Source organism: Mesoplodon bidens (assembly GCF_964165515.1).
Source record: "Mesoplodon bidens genome assembly, chromosome: 10".
Classification (NCBI taxonomy): domain Eukaryota; kingdom Metazoa; phylum Chordata; class Mammalia; order Artiodactyla; family Ziphiidae; genus Mesoplodon; species Mesoplodon bidens.
Genome location: NC_138172.1, coordinates 63,177,759 through 63,197,246, shown reverse-complemented (window position 1 = coordinate 63,197,246; position 19,488 = coordinate 63,177,759). Strand labels below are relative to the sequence as shown.

Here is a 19,488-nt window from a genome sequence, read left to right as displayed (position 1 = left end):
GGACCTGCACCAGTGGGAGGGAGCCGTGAAGGGGGGAAGGTTTCTACACACTACAAGCCCCTTCGCGGGCGGAGACTGCAGGTGGCGGAGGGGGAAAGCTTCGGAGTAGCGGAGGAGAGCACAGCAACAGGGGTGCGGAGGGCAAAGCGGAGAGATTCTGGCACAGAGGACCGGTGCCCTCAGGCACACACCAGCCCGAGAGGCTTGTCTGCTCGGCCGCCGTGGCGGGCGGGGCTGGGAGCTGAGGCTCGGGTATCGGCTTTCAGTCGGAGCGCAGGGAGAGGACTGGGGCTGGCGGCAGGAAGAGAGCCTGAAGGAGTTAGTGCACCACGGCTAGCCCGGAGGGAGTCCGGGGAAAGGGTCTGGAGCTGCTGAAGAGGCAAGAGACTTTTTTCCCTTTTGTTTCCTGGTGCGCGAGGAGAGGGCATTAAGAGGGCTGCTTGGGGAAGCGCCGGTGACAGGCACGAGCCGCGGGTAAGGCACGGACCTCGGAGACGGGCGTGGGCCGCCGCCGCCGCCGCCGCCCGCCCGCCGCGGCCCGCCGCCGCCGCCGCCGCCGCCGCCGCCGCGGGGCCTGTGTGCGAGCGCGGGTCACTGTCCGCCCCGCCTTCCGGGGGGCCTGTGCACCCCGCCACTGCTGGGGTCCCCGAGACCCGGGGACGGCTTTCCCGGGAAAGCGCACGGAGCGCCACGGGCTGCTGCAACGTCACGCCGGCCTCTGCCGCCGCAGGCCCGCCCCACACTGCGCGCCCCTCCCTCCCCTCTGCCTGAGTGAGCCAGAGCCCCCGAATCAGCGGCTCCTTTAAACCCGTCCTGTCTGAGCGAAGAACGGACGCCCTCCGGCGACCTACGCGCAGAGGCGGGGCCAGGTCCAAGGCTGAGACCCGGGAGCTGTGAGAGCAGAGGCAGGGAAATCTCTCTGTGCAGCCTCGGAGGCAGCGGATTAAAGCTCCACGGTCCATTTGATGTGCCCTGCGTCTGTGGAGTGCATGAATGGACAGCGAATCATCCCAAATTGAGGAAGTGGACTTTGAGGACAAGATTTAAGACTTTCCCCCCTTTTCCTCTTTTTACAACGAATTATTCCAAATTAAGGAGGTGGACTTAGAGAGCAAGATTTCAGACTTCTCGCCCTTTTCCTCTTTTTACAACGAATTATCCCAAATTGAGGAGGTGGACTTGGAGAGCAAGATTTTTGATTTTTCCCCCTGCTCTCTTTTTGTGAATGTGTATGTGTAATCTTCTGTGTAAGATTCTCTCTGTATAGCTTTGCTTCCACCATATGTCTCAGGGTTCTATCGGTCCGGTTTTTTTTTTTTTTTTTTCAATAATTACTTTCTAATTTTAATAACGCTACTATATTTCATACTTTATTCTATTTTACTTTACCTGCTCTTTCTTTTTTTCCTACTCTCCCTTCCTCCCTCCCTCCCTCCGCTCCTCCTTTCCTTCTTTCTTTTTCTTTCCTCCCTCCCACCCTTCTTCTTTCCACTTTCTTTTTCTTTCCTTCCTCCCTCCCTCCTGTCTTTCTTCCTTTCCTTTCTCCCTCCCTCCCTCCTTTCTTTCCATCCTTCCTCCCTCCCTCCCTCCCTCCTTTCTTTCTTCCTTCCTTCCTTCCTTCCTTTCTTCCCTTCTTCCTTTCTTTCCCTCTCTCTTTCTTTCTTCTACTAATTCTTTCTTTCTACTTTTTCTCCCTGTTACTCTGAGCCGGGTGGATGAAAGGCTCTTGGTGCTGCAGCCAGGAGCCAGTGCTGTGCCTCTGAAGTGGGAGAGCCAACTTCAGGACACGGGTCCACAACAGACCTCCCAGCTCCACATAATATCAAGCAGCGAAAATCTCCCAGAGATCTCCATCCCAACACCAGCACCCAGCTTCAGTCAACGACCAGCAAGCTACAGTGCAGGTCACCCTATGCCAAGCAACTAGCAAGGCAGGAACACAACCCCACCCATTAGCAGAGAGGCTACCTAAAAACATAATAAGGCCATAGGCACCCCAAAACACACCACCAGACGTGGACCTGTCCACCAGAAAGACAAGATCGAGCCTCAACCACCAGAGCACAGGAATTAGTCCCCCCCACCAGGAAGCCTACCCAACCTACTGAAACAACCTTAGCCACTGGGGTCAGACACCAAAAACAACGGGAACTACGAATCTGCAGCCGGCAAAAAGGAGACCCCAAACACAGTAACATAAGCAAAATGAGAAGGCAGAAAAACACACAGCAGGTGAAGGAGCAAGATAAACACCTACCAGACCTAACAAATGAAGAGGTAATAGGCAGTCTACCTGAAAAAGAATTCAGAATAATGATAGTAAAGCTGATCCAAGATTCTATTTCCATGATCCATAATCTTGGAAATAGAATAGACAACATGCAAGAAACAGTTAACAAGGACCTAGAAGAACTAAAGATGAATCAAGCATCGATTAAAAACACAATAAATGAAATGAAAAATACTCTAGATGGGATCAATAGCAGAATAACTGAGGCAGAAGAACGGATAAGTGAGGTGGAAGATAAAATAGTGGAAATAACTGATGCAGAGCAAAATAAAGAAAAAAGAATGAAAAGAACAGAGGAGAGTCTCAGAGATCTCTGGGACAACATTAAACGCACCAACATTCGAATTATAGGGGTTCCAGAAGAAGAAGAGAAAAAGAAAGGGACTGAGAAAATATTTGAAGAGATTATAGTTGAAAACTTCCCTAATTTGGGAAAGGAAATAGTTAATCAAGTCCAGGAGGCACAGAGAGTCCCATACAGAATAAATCCAAGGAGAAATACACCAAGACACATATTAATCAAACTGTCAAAAATTAAACACAAAGAAATCATATTAAAAGCAGCAAGGCAAAAACAACAAATAACACACAAGGGAATCCCCATAAGGTTAACAGCTGATCTCTCAGCAGAAACCCTACAAGCCAGAAGGGAGTGGCAGGACATAATTAAAGTGATGAAGGAGAGAAACCTGCAACCTAGATTACTCTACCCAGCAAGGATCTCATTCAGATTTGATGGAGAAATTAAAACCTTTACAGACAAGCAAAAGCTGAGAGAGTTCAGCACCACCAAACCAGCTTTACAACAAATGCTAAAGGAACTTCTCTAGGCAAGAAACACAACAGAAGGAATATACCTACAATAACGAACCCAAAGCAATTAAGGAAATGGGAATAGGAACATACATATCAATAATTACCTTAAATGTAAATGGACTAAATGCTCCCACCAAAAGACACAGAGTGGCTGAATGGATACAAAAACAAGACCCATATATATGCTGTCTACAAGAGACCCACTTCAGACCTAGAGACACATACAGATTGAAAGTAAAGGGATGGAAAAAGATATTCCATGCAAATGGAAATCAAAAGAAAGCTGGAGTAGCAATTCTTATATCAGACAAAATAGACTTTAAAATAAAGACTATTAGAAGAGACAAGGAAGGACACTACATAACGATAAAGGGATCGATCCAAGAAGAAGATATAACAATTGTAAATATTTATGCACCCAACATAGGAGCACCTCAATACATAAGGCAAATACTAACAGCCATAAAAGGGGAAATCGACAGTAACACACTCATAGTAGGGGACTTTAACACTCCACTTTCACCAATGGACAGATCATCCAAAATGAAAATAAATAAGGAAACACAAGCTTTAAATGATACATTAAACGAGATGGACTTAGTTGATATTTATAGGACATTCCATCCAAAAACAACAGAATACACATTTTTCTCAAGTGCTCATGGAACATTCTCCAGGATAGATCATATCTTGGGTCACAAATCAAGCCTCGGTAATTTTAAGAAAATTGAAATTGTATCAAGTATCTTCTCCGACCACAATGCTATGAGACTAGACATCAATTACAGGAAAAGATGTGTAAAAAATACAAACACATGGAGGCTAAACAATACACTACTCAATAACGAAGTGATCACTGAAGAAATCAAAGAGGAAATTAAAAAATACCTAGAAACAAATGACAATGGAGACACGACGACCCAAAACCTATGGGACGCAGCAAAAGCAGTTCTAAGGGGGAAGTTTATAGCAATACAATCCCACCTTAAGAAACAGGAAGCATTTCGAGTAAACAACCTGACCCTGCACCTAAAGCAATTAGAGAAAGAAGAACAAAAATACCCCAAAGCTAGCAGAAGGAAAGAAATCATAAAGATCAGATCAGAAATAAATGAAAAAGAAATGAAGGAAACGATAGCAAAGATCAACCAAACTAAAAGCTGGTTCTTTGAGAAGATAAACAAAATTGACAAACCATTAGCCAGACTCATCAAGAAAAAAAGGGAGAAGACTCAAATCAATAGAATTAGAAATGAAAAAGGAGAAGTAACAACTGACACTGCAGAAATACAAAAGATTATGAGAGATTACTATAAGCAACTCTATTCCAATAAAATGGACAACCTGGAAGAAATGGACACATTCTTAGAAATGCACAACCTGCCAAGACTGACTCAGGAAGAAATAGAAAATATGAATAGACCAATCACAAGCACTGAAATTGAAACTGTGATTAAAAATCTTCCATCAAACAAAAGCCCAGGACCAGATGGCTTCACAGGTGAATTCTATCAAACATTTAGAGAAGAGCTAACACCTATCCTTCTCAAACTCTTCCAAAATATAGCAGAGGGAGGAACACTCCCAAACTCATTCTACGAGGCCGACATCACCTTGATACCAAAACCAGGCAAGGATGTCACAAAGAAAGAAAACTACAGGCCAATATCACTGATGAACATAGATGCAAAAATCCTCAACAAAATACTAGCAAACAGAATCCAACAGCACATTAAAAGGATCATACACCATGATCAAGTGGGGTTTATCCCAGGAATGCAAGGATTCTTCAATATACGCAAATCAATCAATGTAATACACCATATTAACAAGTTGAAGGAGAAAAACCATATGATCATCTCAATAGATGCAGAGAAAGCTTTCGACAAAATTCAACACCCATTTATGATAAAAACCCTGCAGAAAGTAGGTATAGAGGGATCTTTCCTCAACATAATAAAGGCCATATATGACAAACCCACAGCCAACATTGTCCTCAATGGTGAAAAACTGAAACCATTTCCACTAAGATCAGGAACAAGACAAGGCTGCCCACTCTCACCACTCTTATTCAACATAGTTTTGGAAGTTTTAGCCACAGCAATCAGAGAAGAAAAGGAAATAAAAGGAATCCAAATTGGAAAAGAAGAAGTAAAGCTGTCACTGTTTGCAGATGACATGATACTATACATAGAGAATCCTAAAGATGCTACCGAAAAACTACTAGAGCTAATCAATGAATTTGGTAAAGTAGCAGGATATAAAATTAATGTACAGAAATCTCTGGCATTCCTATACACTAATGATGAAAAATCTGAAAATGAAATCAAGAAAACACTCCCATTTACCATTGCAACAAAAAGAATAAAATATCTAGGAATAAACCTACCTAAGGAGACAAAAGACCTGTATGCAGAAAACTATAAGACACTGATGAAAGAAATTAAAGATGATACAAATAGATGGAGAGATATACCATGCTCCTGGATTGGAAGAATCAATATTGTGAAAATGACTCTACTACCGAAAGCAATCTACAGATTCAATGCAATCCCTATCAAACTACCAATGGCATTTTTCACAGAACTAGAACAAAAAATTTCAAAATTTGTTTGGAAAAACAAAAGGCCCCGAATAGCTAAAGCAATCTTGAGAACGAAAAACGGAGCTGGAGGAATCAGGCTCCCTGACTTCAGACTATACTACAAAGCTACAGTAATTAAGACAGTCTGGTACTGGCATAAAAACAGAAAGATAGATCAGTGGATCAGGATAGAAAGCCCAGAGATAAACCCACGCACATATGGCCAACTTATCTTTGATAAAGGAGGCAGGAATGTACAGTGGAGAAAGGACAGCCTCTTCAATAAGTGGTGCTGGGAAAACTGGACAGGGACATGTAAAAGTTTGAGATTAGATCATTCCCTAGCACCATACACAAAAATAAGCTCAAAATGGATTAAAGACTTAAATGTAAGGCCAGAAACTATCAAACTCTTAGAGGAAAACATAGGTAGAACACTCTATGACATAAATCACAGCAAGATCCTTTTGGACCCACCTCCTAGAGAAATGGAAATAAAAACAAAGATAAACAAATGGGACCTAATGAAACTTCAAAGCTTTTGCACAGCAAAGGAAACCATAAAGAAGACCAAAAGACAACCCTCAGAATGGGAGAAAATATTTGCAAATGAAGCAACTGACAAAGGATTAATCTCCAAAATTTATAAACAGCTCATGCAGCTCAATAGCAAAAAAACAGACAACCCAATCCAAAAATGGGCAGAAGACTTAAATAGGCATTTCTCCAAAGAAGATATACAGACTGCCAACAAACACATGAAAGAATGCTCAACATCATTAATCATTAGAGAAATGCAAATCAAAACTACAATGAGATATCATCTCACACCAGTCAGAATGGCCATCATCAAGGAATCTAGAAACAATAAATGCTGGAGAGGGTGTGGAGAAAAGGGAACACTCTTGCACTGCTGGTGGGAATGTGAATTGGTACAGCCACTATGGAGAACGGTATGGAGGTTCCTTAAAAAACTACAAATAGAACTACCATATGACCCAGCAATCCCACTACTGGGCATATACCCTGAGAAAACCATAATTCCAAAAGAGACATGTACCAAAATGTTCATTGCAGCTCTATTCACAATAGCCCGGAGCTGGAAACAACCTAAGTGTCCATCATCGGATGAATGGATAAAGAAGATGTGGCACATATATACAATGGAATATTACTCAGCCATAAAAAGAAACGAAACTGAGCTATTTGTAATGAGGTGGATAGACCTAGAGTCTGTCATACAGAGTGAAGTTAGTCAGAAAGAGAAAGACAAATACCGTATGCTAACACATATATACGGAATTTAAAAAAAAAATGTCATGAAGAACCTAGGGGCAAAACGAGAATAAAGACACAGACCTACTTGAGAATGGACTTGAGGATATGGGGAGGGGGAAGGGTAAGCTGTGACAAAGCGAAAGAGAGGCATGGACATATATACACTACCAAACGTAAGGTAGATAGATAGTGGGAAGCAGCCGCAGAGCACAGGGAGATCAGCTCGGTGCTTTGTGACCGCCTGGAGGGGTGGGATGGGAAGGGTGGGAGGGAGGGAGATGCATGAGGGAAGGGATGTGGGAACAGATGTATATGTATGACTGATTCACTTTGTTATAAAGCAGAAACTAATTAAAAAAAAAAAAAAGAGAAATCTAGAAACAATAAATGCTGGAGAGGGTGTGGAGAAAAGGGAACACTCTTGCACTGCTGGTGGGAATGTGAATTGGTACAGCCACTATGGAGAACGGTATGGAGGTTCCTTAAAAAACTACAAATAGAACTACCATATGACCCAGCAATCCCACTACTGGGCATATACCCTGAGAAAACCATAATTCCAAAAGAGACATGTACCAAAATGTTCATTGCAGCTCTATTCACAATAGCCCGGAGCTGGAAACAACCTAAGTGTCCATCATCGGATGAATGGATAAAGAAGATGTGGCACATATATACAATGGAATATTACTCAGCCATAAAAAGAAACGAAACTGAGCTATTTGTAATGAGGTGGATAGACCTAGAGTCTGTCATACAGAGTGAAGTTAGTCAGAAAGAGAAAGACAAATACCGTATGCTAACACATATATACGGAATTTAAAAAAAAAATGTCATGAAGAACCTAGGGGCAAAACGGGAATGAAGACGCAGACCTACTTGAGAATGGACTTGAGGATATGGGGAGGGGGAAGGGTGGGCTGTGACAAGGCGAAAGAGAGGCATGGACGTGTATACACTACCAAACGTCAGGTAGATAGATAGTGGGAAGCAGCCGCAGAGCACAGGGAGATCAGCTCGGTGCTTTGTGACCGCCTGGAGGGGTGGGATGGGGAGGGTGGGAGGGAGGGAGATGCATGAGGGAAGGGATGTGGGAACAGATGTATATGTATGACTGATTCACTTTGTTATAAAGCAGAAACTAATTAAAAAAATGAATAAATAAACTTAAAAAAAAATGGATAACCAGTGGACCTACTGTATAGCACAGGGGACTCTGCTCAATGTTATGTGGCAGCCTGGATGGGAGGGGAGTTTGGGGGAGAATGGGTACATGCATATGTATAGCCGAGTCCCTTTGCTGTGCATCTGAAACTATCACAACATTGTTAATCGGCTATACTCCAATATAAAATAAAAAGTAAAAAAAAAAAAAAAAAAGAATCTGCAACAATTTTAAAGCTCTCTACTGGCGGTTTCAATCCATTTTTGAGATACATTGTTCAGAAGTTCTTCACATTTCACCTAAATCCACCAAGTAAGTGCCTTCTTTTTATGTAGACAGCAGAAAGGAATAAAATTATATCACAACAAAGAAATTATTTGTAGTTCTTAGAACAAATAAATCATCATTCAACTCCTTTCCCCTGGTTTAATTTTAATTTTAGTTCATCAAATTACTCTTTATACTTCATTTGCAAGGAAATGAAAAAGTCTAGTGCCTATGTTCTAATTAGTTACTAAAAGAAATTTATATTCTAATATCTCGTGTTGATAATTTCCGTTGGATTAAATTCATTGTGAACCATTAGAGTACTACAGGACTTGTGGAATGTATTCATAAATACTAGTCTACTCATGATTAATATAATCTTTTGTTAAAACATAGCATGTTTTTTTCTACAACCCCCAAAGTGTGTATCTTTGCCAAAAGCATTTCAAAGCCATAATCTTTTAAAGAAACAAAATTAAAACCGAGTAGCACACCTAACTATGACTTAACTATTTCTACTTCAAATAATGGAACACTTCAGTTCAGTATTCAACGTTACAAAATTAATTTTATAGATATCTAAGTATCTAGAACTATTGGCAATCAGTTACCTAATTATTAGATGCTTCCCTGATTCTCAGAAATAAAAATGTATTTTGATATAAGCAAAAATTTTCAAGTGCTATTTCCCAGAAATTCCCCATCTGTGTTTTTACATCACTTAAACAAACCTAGAACATCAGTGATTTTCTGGTGTCAACTTTCAAAGGCATCAAACATTTGTGTAGTGCTCAGTGTGGTACACATTGAAGCATTTTGAAAGTATTTTTTAAACATAAAAACCAAGAAAGAGATCTTTAGAATGAAACAATCCAGTTACCAAAGGGTACATTAATCAAATCATATAAAAAAACATAATTTCCACACTCATGAAAGTAGATTGAGTGCAAAACTTTCTAATTTCATCTGCTAACATAGCCATCTATATGGATCATGAACTGAGTATTAAAATAAATTATGCCTTGTCTTGAACAACACTGTTTTATTAATTCTGTATTTTCATGTTTTGAAAATGGAGAATGTATTCAGACTAATTCAAGAATATTGTATAAGGACCTTATACCAAAGGTTTTTAATGAAAGTGTGCAAAACCACCCCTGGCCCCCATATGACTACAGAACATAATTTTAAAGTCAAAGTCCTAAAAGCTTGAAACCTAGACTCAATATCTTGTACCAATTTTCCTCTCACCCACTCTCTTCAAAACAGAGATGGGCATCATCAATCCCCACACCAACGGGAACACAGAGGCCCTGGAAACAGCAATGACATGCTATTGACTTGGAGGATATGTCACCCGTTCTGAGAATTAATCATGCATTATTTCACACGTTCAATTGATTTAATTCCTCTTGTCATTTCAAGGTTCAGTAAAGCCTCTTTCAAATTACAAAGAAATGAATAAAGAAGATTCATATAAGTATTCTTTTAATGCTTATTAATGGTCTTACAATGATCACAGTTAAAAAGATTTCTTCAGAACAACAGTAAAAAAATGATCAGTACCATAGGCACAAAGCTTCTAAATTTAAAATCCATGATGTTGCTTTTTAAAGTCATTTGATGGTGGTCTGGTTTTACTATATCAATAAAATCATTCATGGTAGAAAAGAAACAGATCCATAAGTAAACCTAGTGGGACTTGATTAATTTGTACAGATAATGGGCCAACAGTTGCTTAGTAAGGTTAAAGAAAAAGATATAATATTTTTGCAGTCATGACAATGCCAAATGCCATGCTTTGGGAGACCAAAAAGTTGTAGATATTGCTTACAAATGTAGTCACTCCTGTAGATAAACTGGACATTTACATTATTTAATTCAAAATGCATTCTAAGAGTTATTCTCAATCAGGTTTTAAAACATAACCCTGGAACTAGCATTATTACAATAATAAATACAATTGAATTTTCCAAATTTTCTTAGTTGTTAAATGTGGGCTGCCTTCACACTAAGTGCCATATGAAATTCCTAATGGCAGATATCAGGTTAAGGTTCTTTCACTCAACACATACGGAGGATGTGCCCTTCCTGGTTCATGAAAGAGGAGTGGGAAAAAAAATCTTACAAACATGTACCGACTTTAAAAAGCTTGCCATACAATTGCAAATCAAATAAGAACAGCATCTCAACTAGTGGGGCTTTTTCCTCCTACCTTTCTCCTAAATCGAAATAAAAAAATACAGTGAAGTGGGTAAATAAAGACACCTCCACAAAGCTAGTATAACAAAGTAGATTATTCCACGTGGGAAACGACCACAGCAAGTCAACATTAACTTCCCCCGAGGATTTTATGCCTTTGACCTCTATGCATAACATGGCATATCACATAATCGCACCATAGAAAAGGTGATTAAACAAAAGATCTACTTGTCTTAAGGCATCCTTAACTAAGAAAGATGTGCTCACCTCTGTAGGTCCAGGAAATGTGGCATCCTTTCTCTCTTCATGGGGCTCCAGGGATCTCAGCTCCAAGAGTAGAACCCAAGTCCTGCCTACAAGTCTTCACCATGAGTCATCATGCCCTGTGCACAGTGGGCAGGCTGGTGATCAGAAAACTAGGGATCTGATGGATCAGACGCCTGAGAAGAAATGCTACACTAAACACAGGACGTCATCAGGCTGGGACCAGCATAGAACAGCTATGATGAACATCAGGGGAAATGATGACAGTTCAGGTAACTTGGTCAACAACAACTGGCCAAAGCCAAGTAGCTGTTCAATGTGATAATTTGGTCGATAAGCTGATTTGATCAAAAATGAATTTGTGCAGTTATTGTTTTTCAACTATGAGTAAACTTGGTGTTCTGCTGCTCCTGTACTGCCCTGTCTCCCCGTCCACCTAACTGCACAAGGTAAAATCAGAATGATTTTGCAAGTTAGGAAGACGCATTTCCAACAACTGAGCATTCCTTGAAGTAATCTGATGGTTCTCCATTCCTCGGCACAAAAATGGAAATGCAGTCTGACAAGCTTAATATGTTTGAAAAACAAAGAAACACTGCACAACATGCAAAAGCCATGCCTTAATTTTTAAATAATGTATTACAAAAACAATAACATGCTCACAGGAGAAAATAAAGCACAGACAAGCAAAAACTGGAACATAACAGACATCAAAAAGCAACATGGCTGGAAATAAGCAAAGTAACCAAAACATGACTAAACCACATGTTTGCCATGTAGATCCTTCCTTATGCATACATATTCATAGAGTATTATATTTTTACATGACAGTTTACATACATAACACATTAAGTATCATTTAAGTTGTTCCAATTGTGCAATATGATGAATAATAGTACAGAGAAGACATATGGGCTAAAAGTTACTAAATAGAATAATGCAAAGATGTAGAAAAATATGAAGTGGACAAAAGAAGTTTTGCAAAACATATGACAGTTTAACAAACTGATGAATCAGAAAATTTTAGTGATTGAGGAGTCTCACTTTTAACCAAATTGTCATTTAAACCTGCTTATCTACTTGCTTTAAGCCCAAATATTTTTGATCAACACATGTGCTACAAAGAGTTTGATATGTATCAGTAGGACTCACAGGCTTTTTACATAGATTCATTACATAAATGATTGTTAAAGATTAGACTAGATGAGAAGCCCAGTGTACTCGTCTACCATGGCTGCTGTAAAAAGTTTCCAGAAACTTGCTAGCTTAAAGCAACAGAATGTTATTCTCTCACAGTTCTGGAGGATGGAAATCTGTACTCCCCCAGAGGCTCTAGGGGAGAATCCATCCCTTACCTTTTCTGCCTTCTGCCAGCATTCCTTGACTTGCAGCCACATCACTCCAATTTCACTGCCTCCTCTGAGAAATCTCAGTTCTGCTCTTAAGGACTTTCAACTGATTAGATTATCCTCCCTTCAGACAAGCCAGGATAATCTCCTCAAGACCCTTAATTTAATCACACCTGCAAACACCCTTTGTTCAAATATGATAACATTTATCCGTTTTAGTTATTAGGATCTGATATCCTGGTGGGGGGAACACTTTTCAACTTACTACACCTAGTATTCACAGAAATTCTTCTAAAACTGTCTTGAATCTGACCTACTATTTCTTATTGGAACTATATTAGTCCCCATGTTTCCAAGTCTACTCTAAGGATGCAAAGTATACGCCTCTTATTTAAATGCCTTTGCTATTGTCCGATGTGAAAATATCATAGAATCACCTCCCCAGATGAAATTAATTCTTCTTGCTCTATTTCTTGTTTATTGCTTGGTCTTCCTGTGCCTCGATCCACACAGCAAGACTTTGAGAGTCATCCTTTTTCATGTTACCCACATCCAGTCAATCTCCGAGCTCTGCTGATGCTTTGTTAGTTCATTTCATATCAGTCCCACTCTCCCTCTCCCAACTCTGAATATTCTTGCCTTAGCTGGAGGTGGAGGTGGCAGGGCTCAGCTGGCCTGCTGCTGGGCTCTGCCCTCCACCTCTGCCCCCCTTTACCCATTCTCTTTTCTGCTGTCAAGTGACCTCTCTAAAACTTTCTAAATATTTCTGAACACCTTGCTTCACTAATTAGAACCTTTGAATGCCTCCGATTACTCTCAGATTTAAGTCCAAATAGCACAGACATACAAGGCCTTTCTTGATTTGGCCTCTCCCTACCCCTGCAACCTCATCTAGTATTTCTATCCCATCCCCTCCATCTATCCTAAGCAATTTGACATAATTTCAGTTTTCCCAAAGTATCACGATTTCTTTCATTTCTATATTTTGGAATATGTTACAGGTTTCTGCCTTAGGGGACAAACAAGAAGACAACTCCTATTTATACTCCACAATTTGGCTAAGAGAACATCTTGTTTAAGAATGTATCCTGGGCCTCCCTGGTGGCGCAGTGGTTGAGAGTCCGCCTGCCGATGCAGGGGATACGGGTTCGTGCCCCGGTCTGGGAGGATCCCATATGCCGCGGAGCGGCTGGGCCCGTGAGCCACGGCCTCTGGGCCTGCGCGTCCGGGGAGAGGCCACAACAGTGAGAGGCCCGCATACCGCAAAAAGAAAAAAAAAAAGAATGTATCCTTATACTTTTTAAATAGGTAAATTTTATACAGTAGTATGTGAATCATATCTCAATAAATGGTTATTAAACAAGAAGAATGCATCCTTTTCAATGATGTACCAAAACTCATTTAGCATCATATACATCTCCTACAACTTTGCAAGCCTCCCGCACCTCCCTCTATAACATTTATATGATGTTTGCATCTATTGGCTCATCTGACTCCAGAGGGCAGGACCCTGACAAGTTCATCTTCATTTTCTCCTCAATTAATATAATGTCTGGCACAAAGCAGACAGTAAATGCTTGTTGAATGAATGACTAAAGGATTATAATCCTTAAACACAGTGATACACATTTGAAACAAATTCTAATAAATCTAGCAAGTGTTAGAACTGAGTTTATCACCTGGATTGAAGTCAACTGGGTATCATTTGTCACTTACAATGTAAATTATCCTAAGGACTAAATTACTCTTAGGATTGACCAATACCAGCCTTTAAATTCCAAGGCACAGTCATGTACATGTAATTTTACTTTAAAGCAATGTAATCATTTCCCAATGAAATACATCCTTTGTCCTCAATTTGAATTCTAAGAGTTAGTGTTCATATTTATCAATCTGCATGCAGGAATGAATCACCATCTGGCTACTATAAGCTGTGTTTAATTAGCTTTAAAGCATTTTTCTAAGAGTGTCCATCCTTCCAACTTAAGCACCACTAATTTTCTTGGCTGCCACATTATAGAACAAATAAAGTAAACATATCCTTTTTAGTGGGGCCAAAACATTCATTACAAATACTTAACACCAGCATCCACACACAACCCACGAGTCTTCATTTCTTTGCATCACCAAATATATAAACTTTCTCTTTTTTTCCTGTTTTCAAAGCTTTTTCACAAATGGTAAAGATCAATCTTCATGAGATATATTACTAACAACGAAGTTTTCATTAATTGTCAAAATAACAGAATAACATAATGCTATATGTTCTTAGTTGGAAGACAGTACAGCCCAGAAGAATTATATATGGATAACATGGGCAAACTTTAGATACATAATCTACTGATTACTTTCCTAACAGAGTACATCTCCTGGCACAGCAACCTGGCTTCCTCTCCACCATTCAGCATGAAAGACAGAGGAGTCAGAGAAAAAGGAATAAGGGATCCTTTCTTGCCTTCTCTGAGCTGATGGGGTGGGGTGGGAGAGGGGATAAAGTCTCACTTAGTAACTCCCAGTTTTCTATCTGCTGGTTTAGGAGGAGAGATTGTATCTAAATAACCTCCACTATCCCACTGCCATGATTCCTTGTCTCAGCACCACGCTTGTCTTTTTTTAGAACTTTGTGATTTAGATTCATCACATAAACTTCCTGTTAGCAAAATTCTTCCCAGTTTGTAAAAGAGGATTGAATATTTTAATATTTTACAGTATTCCACAAAGAGCTTCTACAATCCTAGTCTGGAAGTCACTGAACAAGCATAGGGCATCTGGGAGGAGAACTTAAATAGTCAAAGGATTTCATGACAGGAGAAGGACGTCATTCTTTAGAACTGAATCGAGAAGGTACTCACAGGCTCACCCCGTGATCCATCCTGCCCTGGAGCACCTGGAGGTCCTGCTTCTCCCTTTTAATGATAAAAAGAAATAGAGAATTCCGTTTGTACATATGCTCACTAAAATAATAATATGTGACATTACATACTAAAGCATGTTAAATATAAACAAAAACAAAAATTACTTCTGTATTTTTTCCCTTTCCTTTCTTTTTTTAAAAATTGAAGTATAGTTGATTTACAATGTTGTGTTAGTTTCAGGTGTACAGCAAAGTGATTCAGTTATACATATATATTCAGTTTTATGGTTTTTTTTTTCAGGTTCTTTTCCATTATAGTTTATTACAAGATATTGAATATAGTTCCCTGTGCTATACAGTAGGTCCTTGTTGTATGGATTATTGATATCAACTTTTCCTGACATCAGATAACTCATTCTGAAATTCATAAGGTGACTATATAAATATCAAATCTATACATGACAGCAGATAATTGAGTTGTTATAAAATAACTGGGGTACTTGTATACTTCTTATGAGAATAGGATTATTCTTCTCTTCAAAGTAAATGTGACTTATATCACATTTATATCAGTCTTTTTCATATCTATTTGTATTTTTACTTTAAAATTTTTCACCTGTCGGACATAATGTGACCTTGCCTCTCAAGAGTTGCATTTTAAAATCAAAAGAAAACTTTCATTAAGAATGCAGCTATTTATAGGTTATTACTTGAAATTATTTAGCACTTTAATCCAGTATCTATTTAAAATAAATATCTAAAATGTGTATTTTAAGTAACTGTTCAAATTATAATAGTTTTCAGTTATATATCTTTAAATTACTCTGCTCAAATTATTTATACACCTTATTTTACACCCACTTTCTGGAACGCTATAAGTTTTTCCCAAATGAATCAATTGCTAGCATGTAAAAACGTATCTGACACTATGCCTACTAAAATAATAAGTATTAGTTGAATTTAATCCTAAAATGTATAATATCCACAGATCAATACAGGTATTAAAATGCCTGGACGAAAATAAAGAGCGGTTGGGGAGAGTCCCTTGAAATAGACACAGACACACACCACACACACACCCTCAAACATTTAGACTTTTTGAAACCTATCAGTCATCAAGAGCCTTGATGCTGTGTGTCTACTCAGCAAAGTATTACATCTTAACAAGCAAAGTTCTCTGCAAACAATTGTGCCACACTTGGCATTGTGCCAGAGAGAACATTTCATCCTACATGAGAGCAAGAGAGAAAGTAAAACAAAAACGAAAATATTTTTCTTGTAAATAACTCAAATACCTGAGTCAAAATAAGTTTAAGGGGGAAAAAGTCTCAGAATACATGTGCTGAAGTATATGCCAACACCATTTTCCATAGTTTCATATTCTAATGAACTCCCCAAATTGTACAAAATGAACCACAGAGGGAAGAACCAATAATACTTGGCTAACACAATCAGCTCTTAGGAAAAAAAAATCCAGCCTTATCACATTATATAAACACTGCTTCCCCCACTTTTATGAATTCTTGCAATTCATTAGCACAGTGAAATACCAGCTAAAGCCAAATGTTTCATCTGTTCCAATTTTATTTACAAACACTAGATGACAGTTGAGGATAGAAGGGAAAAGGATAATGTTTTCCTGTAAATTAACCAAACTAGAGGGCAGGGAGGTCCTGCTTACCCAACGGTTCTACAGAAAATCTTATGAAAATATCAGAGAAACAGAGATGGATGTTAGATTCACAAAAGCCACAAGTTAAAAAGCCTAAACGATTAGAGAAAAGGACTGTGGCAGGGCCTAATACCAGAGGGAAATTATACAGTAACAATCCTGAACTCGACACTCACAGCAGTAGTCAGTGTAAGCAGCTTTGGGCAGGAAAAATCTCTTTGCAGGAAAGATCTTTCTGCAGGGGGCACCCCTTTGTCTTGACACTAACCTTACACCAGGCACCCCTGTGCTCTACTCATCTCAGGCCCTAGCACACCTTTCAAATATTTTGATCACATAATACTTTGCCTAACTTGTTGCTTCTTTCTGTAGATCAAAGAAGTAGAAATGAATAAGTAATTACCAGATGACCAGAATTTTTCCCTAGCTTCCCATTCAGTAATCTCGCAAACTGTGTGAACAGGATAGGATCTAAAGAAAGATCACGAGGAGTTGACAAGTCTGCACTCAAGCTGGCATACGGGGGGCGGGGGGGGATGGCAACCACTCTGACCCCCTAGCCCAATGATTAACTGAGATTACTTCCTGTTTCCCTTTAAAAGCTTTCATGGCTGAGCAGAATCTTCGGAGGTGGTTTTTGGGAGGACACTGAGTCCATCATCTCCCCAGATTGCTGGCATTCTGATTAAAGGCAACTTTCCTCTCTACCAACATTTTATGAGTATTGATTTTGTAAGTGGTGAACAGCGGGACCAATTTGATAACATCAGGTGGAATCACCTGTGTTAGTGGTTCTCAAGGATGGTCCCCACCCCAGCCAGATCAGCTTCACCTCACTTGGGAACTTCAAAACGTAAACTTTCAGGCCTTGCTGCAGAACTACTGAGTCAGAAACTCTGGATGGCGGGACCCAGAAATGTATGTGAAAGCTAATTCTGATGATTTGAGAACGGATGGCAGAGTTGTAAGTCATTAGGTCGCTTAACTTCTCTCACCTCCAGGTACTGTCATATGTGATTGTCGTACTTAAGCAAATCTGTAGTTTAGATCATCTGTATATAAATTAAAGGCGGGAGGAGACTTGTCCAACAGCAGAAACAACTAATTTGGGATTACATGGCTACTTTGGTTGGTAAAGATCTCTCCTTTTACTTTGGTGACCATTAACCCAGTCTTAATATTTTATTCTAATTAGGAGATTTTTTTTAAAAAAAGTAACCATCAGCAACATATATCAATAATGGAGTTCCACAATTATTTAAGAATTTAATTTCTTCTTATTCTTTCTGCTTCTTGTTAGGACAGATAATCAGAATGATACAGAATCATATGAATAAAACAGCATCTACTCTTTATAATATACGGCAGTGATTCTCCAACTCTAGCTGCATCAGAATCACCTGGAGTGTTTGGTAAACTGCAGATGGCAGATCCCATTTCAGAGTTTCTAATTCAGTAGTTCTGGGGTGAATTCCAAGAATCTTCATTTCTAACAAGTTTCCAAGAGGTGCTGATACTGCTGGTCTTGCAATGACACTTTGAGAACCACTGATCTAGCCCAGATCTTAAGAAAGAGACTCCACACCCTTTCTGCCCTCCCCCACCCCTTTCTGTGGAACCACAGTGGCTTTGTATGGCTTTTCACTTGGCACTGAGTTTTACAATGGCCAGATTGTTCAGCAGGTGTCTCTATGTAGGAACTGTTTTCCTGGCTTGCACATTCTTTAAAGGTAAGAAACACATCCTATGTGAGGTTTTTTTGTTTGTTTGTTTGTTTGTTTTAATCACCCAGAATACTTAGAATAGTGCTGAACACAATATACGAATATATGTAAGACTATATGTTCCCTGATTTGCAAACATTGGAGCACATTAAGGAAGGAGGAATGGATGATTTATTCTTAAGAACTCGATTTTCAGAAGATAAAGGAAATGGGAAAAACATTTGCAGATAGGCCTATCGCATATGCTGTTGGATGATTATGCAGTGTAATTATGACAAGATGATGGCCAGTAATCTTTACGTAGGAAAGTTCTCTTCATTCTTTTAATAATGTTTCATTGGGATGATTTCTGCTTAGTCATTTTCTATAAAATTATCCAGTGTGATACACAACTAGTATATGAAATTCAATACTGTAACCAGAACTTAATCAGATCACTTGATTGCTTTTATGACCTGGAGATTCTGGTATAAACCAATATGTTTGGCTCGTGGAGAAAAAGGCATATAGCATGTCCTTACCTCTAATTTATCATTTTGCTATTCTATTATTAATTCTTTCTTGATGTAAGATAATTGAGAAAATGTCATGCTAACATTATTCCTCAATCCAGTATCTGCAGCTAATGTCAAAGATGATTTATTCCACAAGAAACCAGTTATTTTTAACAAGTAAATTTAACCCGAAACAGAGATGTGAAAGTTACATTGCTTGTGTATTTCCTTTCATGTGGTGGTCTTTGGTACTCACCCACAAAAAAATAAAAGGACGGGGATTAATTTAGTTTGTGGCCATTTCAATCCTCAAAATCTGGTGGAAGGTGTGTGACCATTAAAATATAATTTAATTTGGAAGAAGATCCTTACTTTGTTATTAAATACTTTAATTTGACTTTGCTCTTACTTCATGGTTTATTCTTAGTATGTAAACACATCTCTAGCATGCCAGAGAATATATTGAAGATGTAAGACTGGGGAAGCTTCTCCTGGCTGACCAAATAAACAGACAAGAAGTTTGGAAAGC

At 39.2% G+C, this 19,488-nt stretch overlaps 1 protein-coding gene across 2 annotated transcripts in view; it reads right to left on the bottom strand.

The window, feature by feature from the left end:
• Positions 1-19,488, bottom strand: part of COL21A1 (collagen type XXI alpha 1 chain) — a 189,890-nt gene that overhangs the window by 43,439 nt on the left and 126,963 nt on the right. For both annotated transcript variants that reach the window (XM_081245126.1, XM_081245127.1), the window contains one exon: positions 15,068-15,121. In XM_081245126.1, the coding sequence (XP_081101252.1) occupies positions 15,068-15,121 (54 nt within the window). The remainder of the gene's footprint in view (positions 1-15,067; positions 15,122-19,488) is intronic.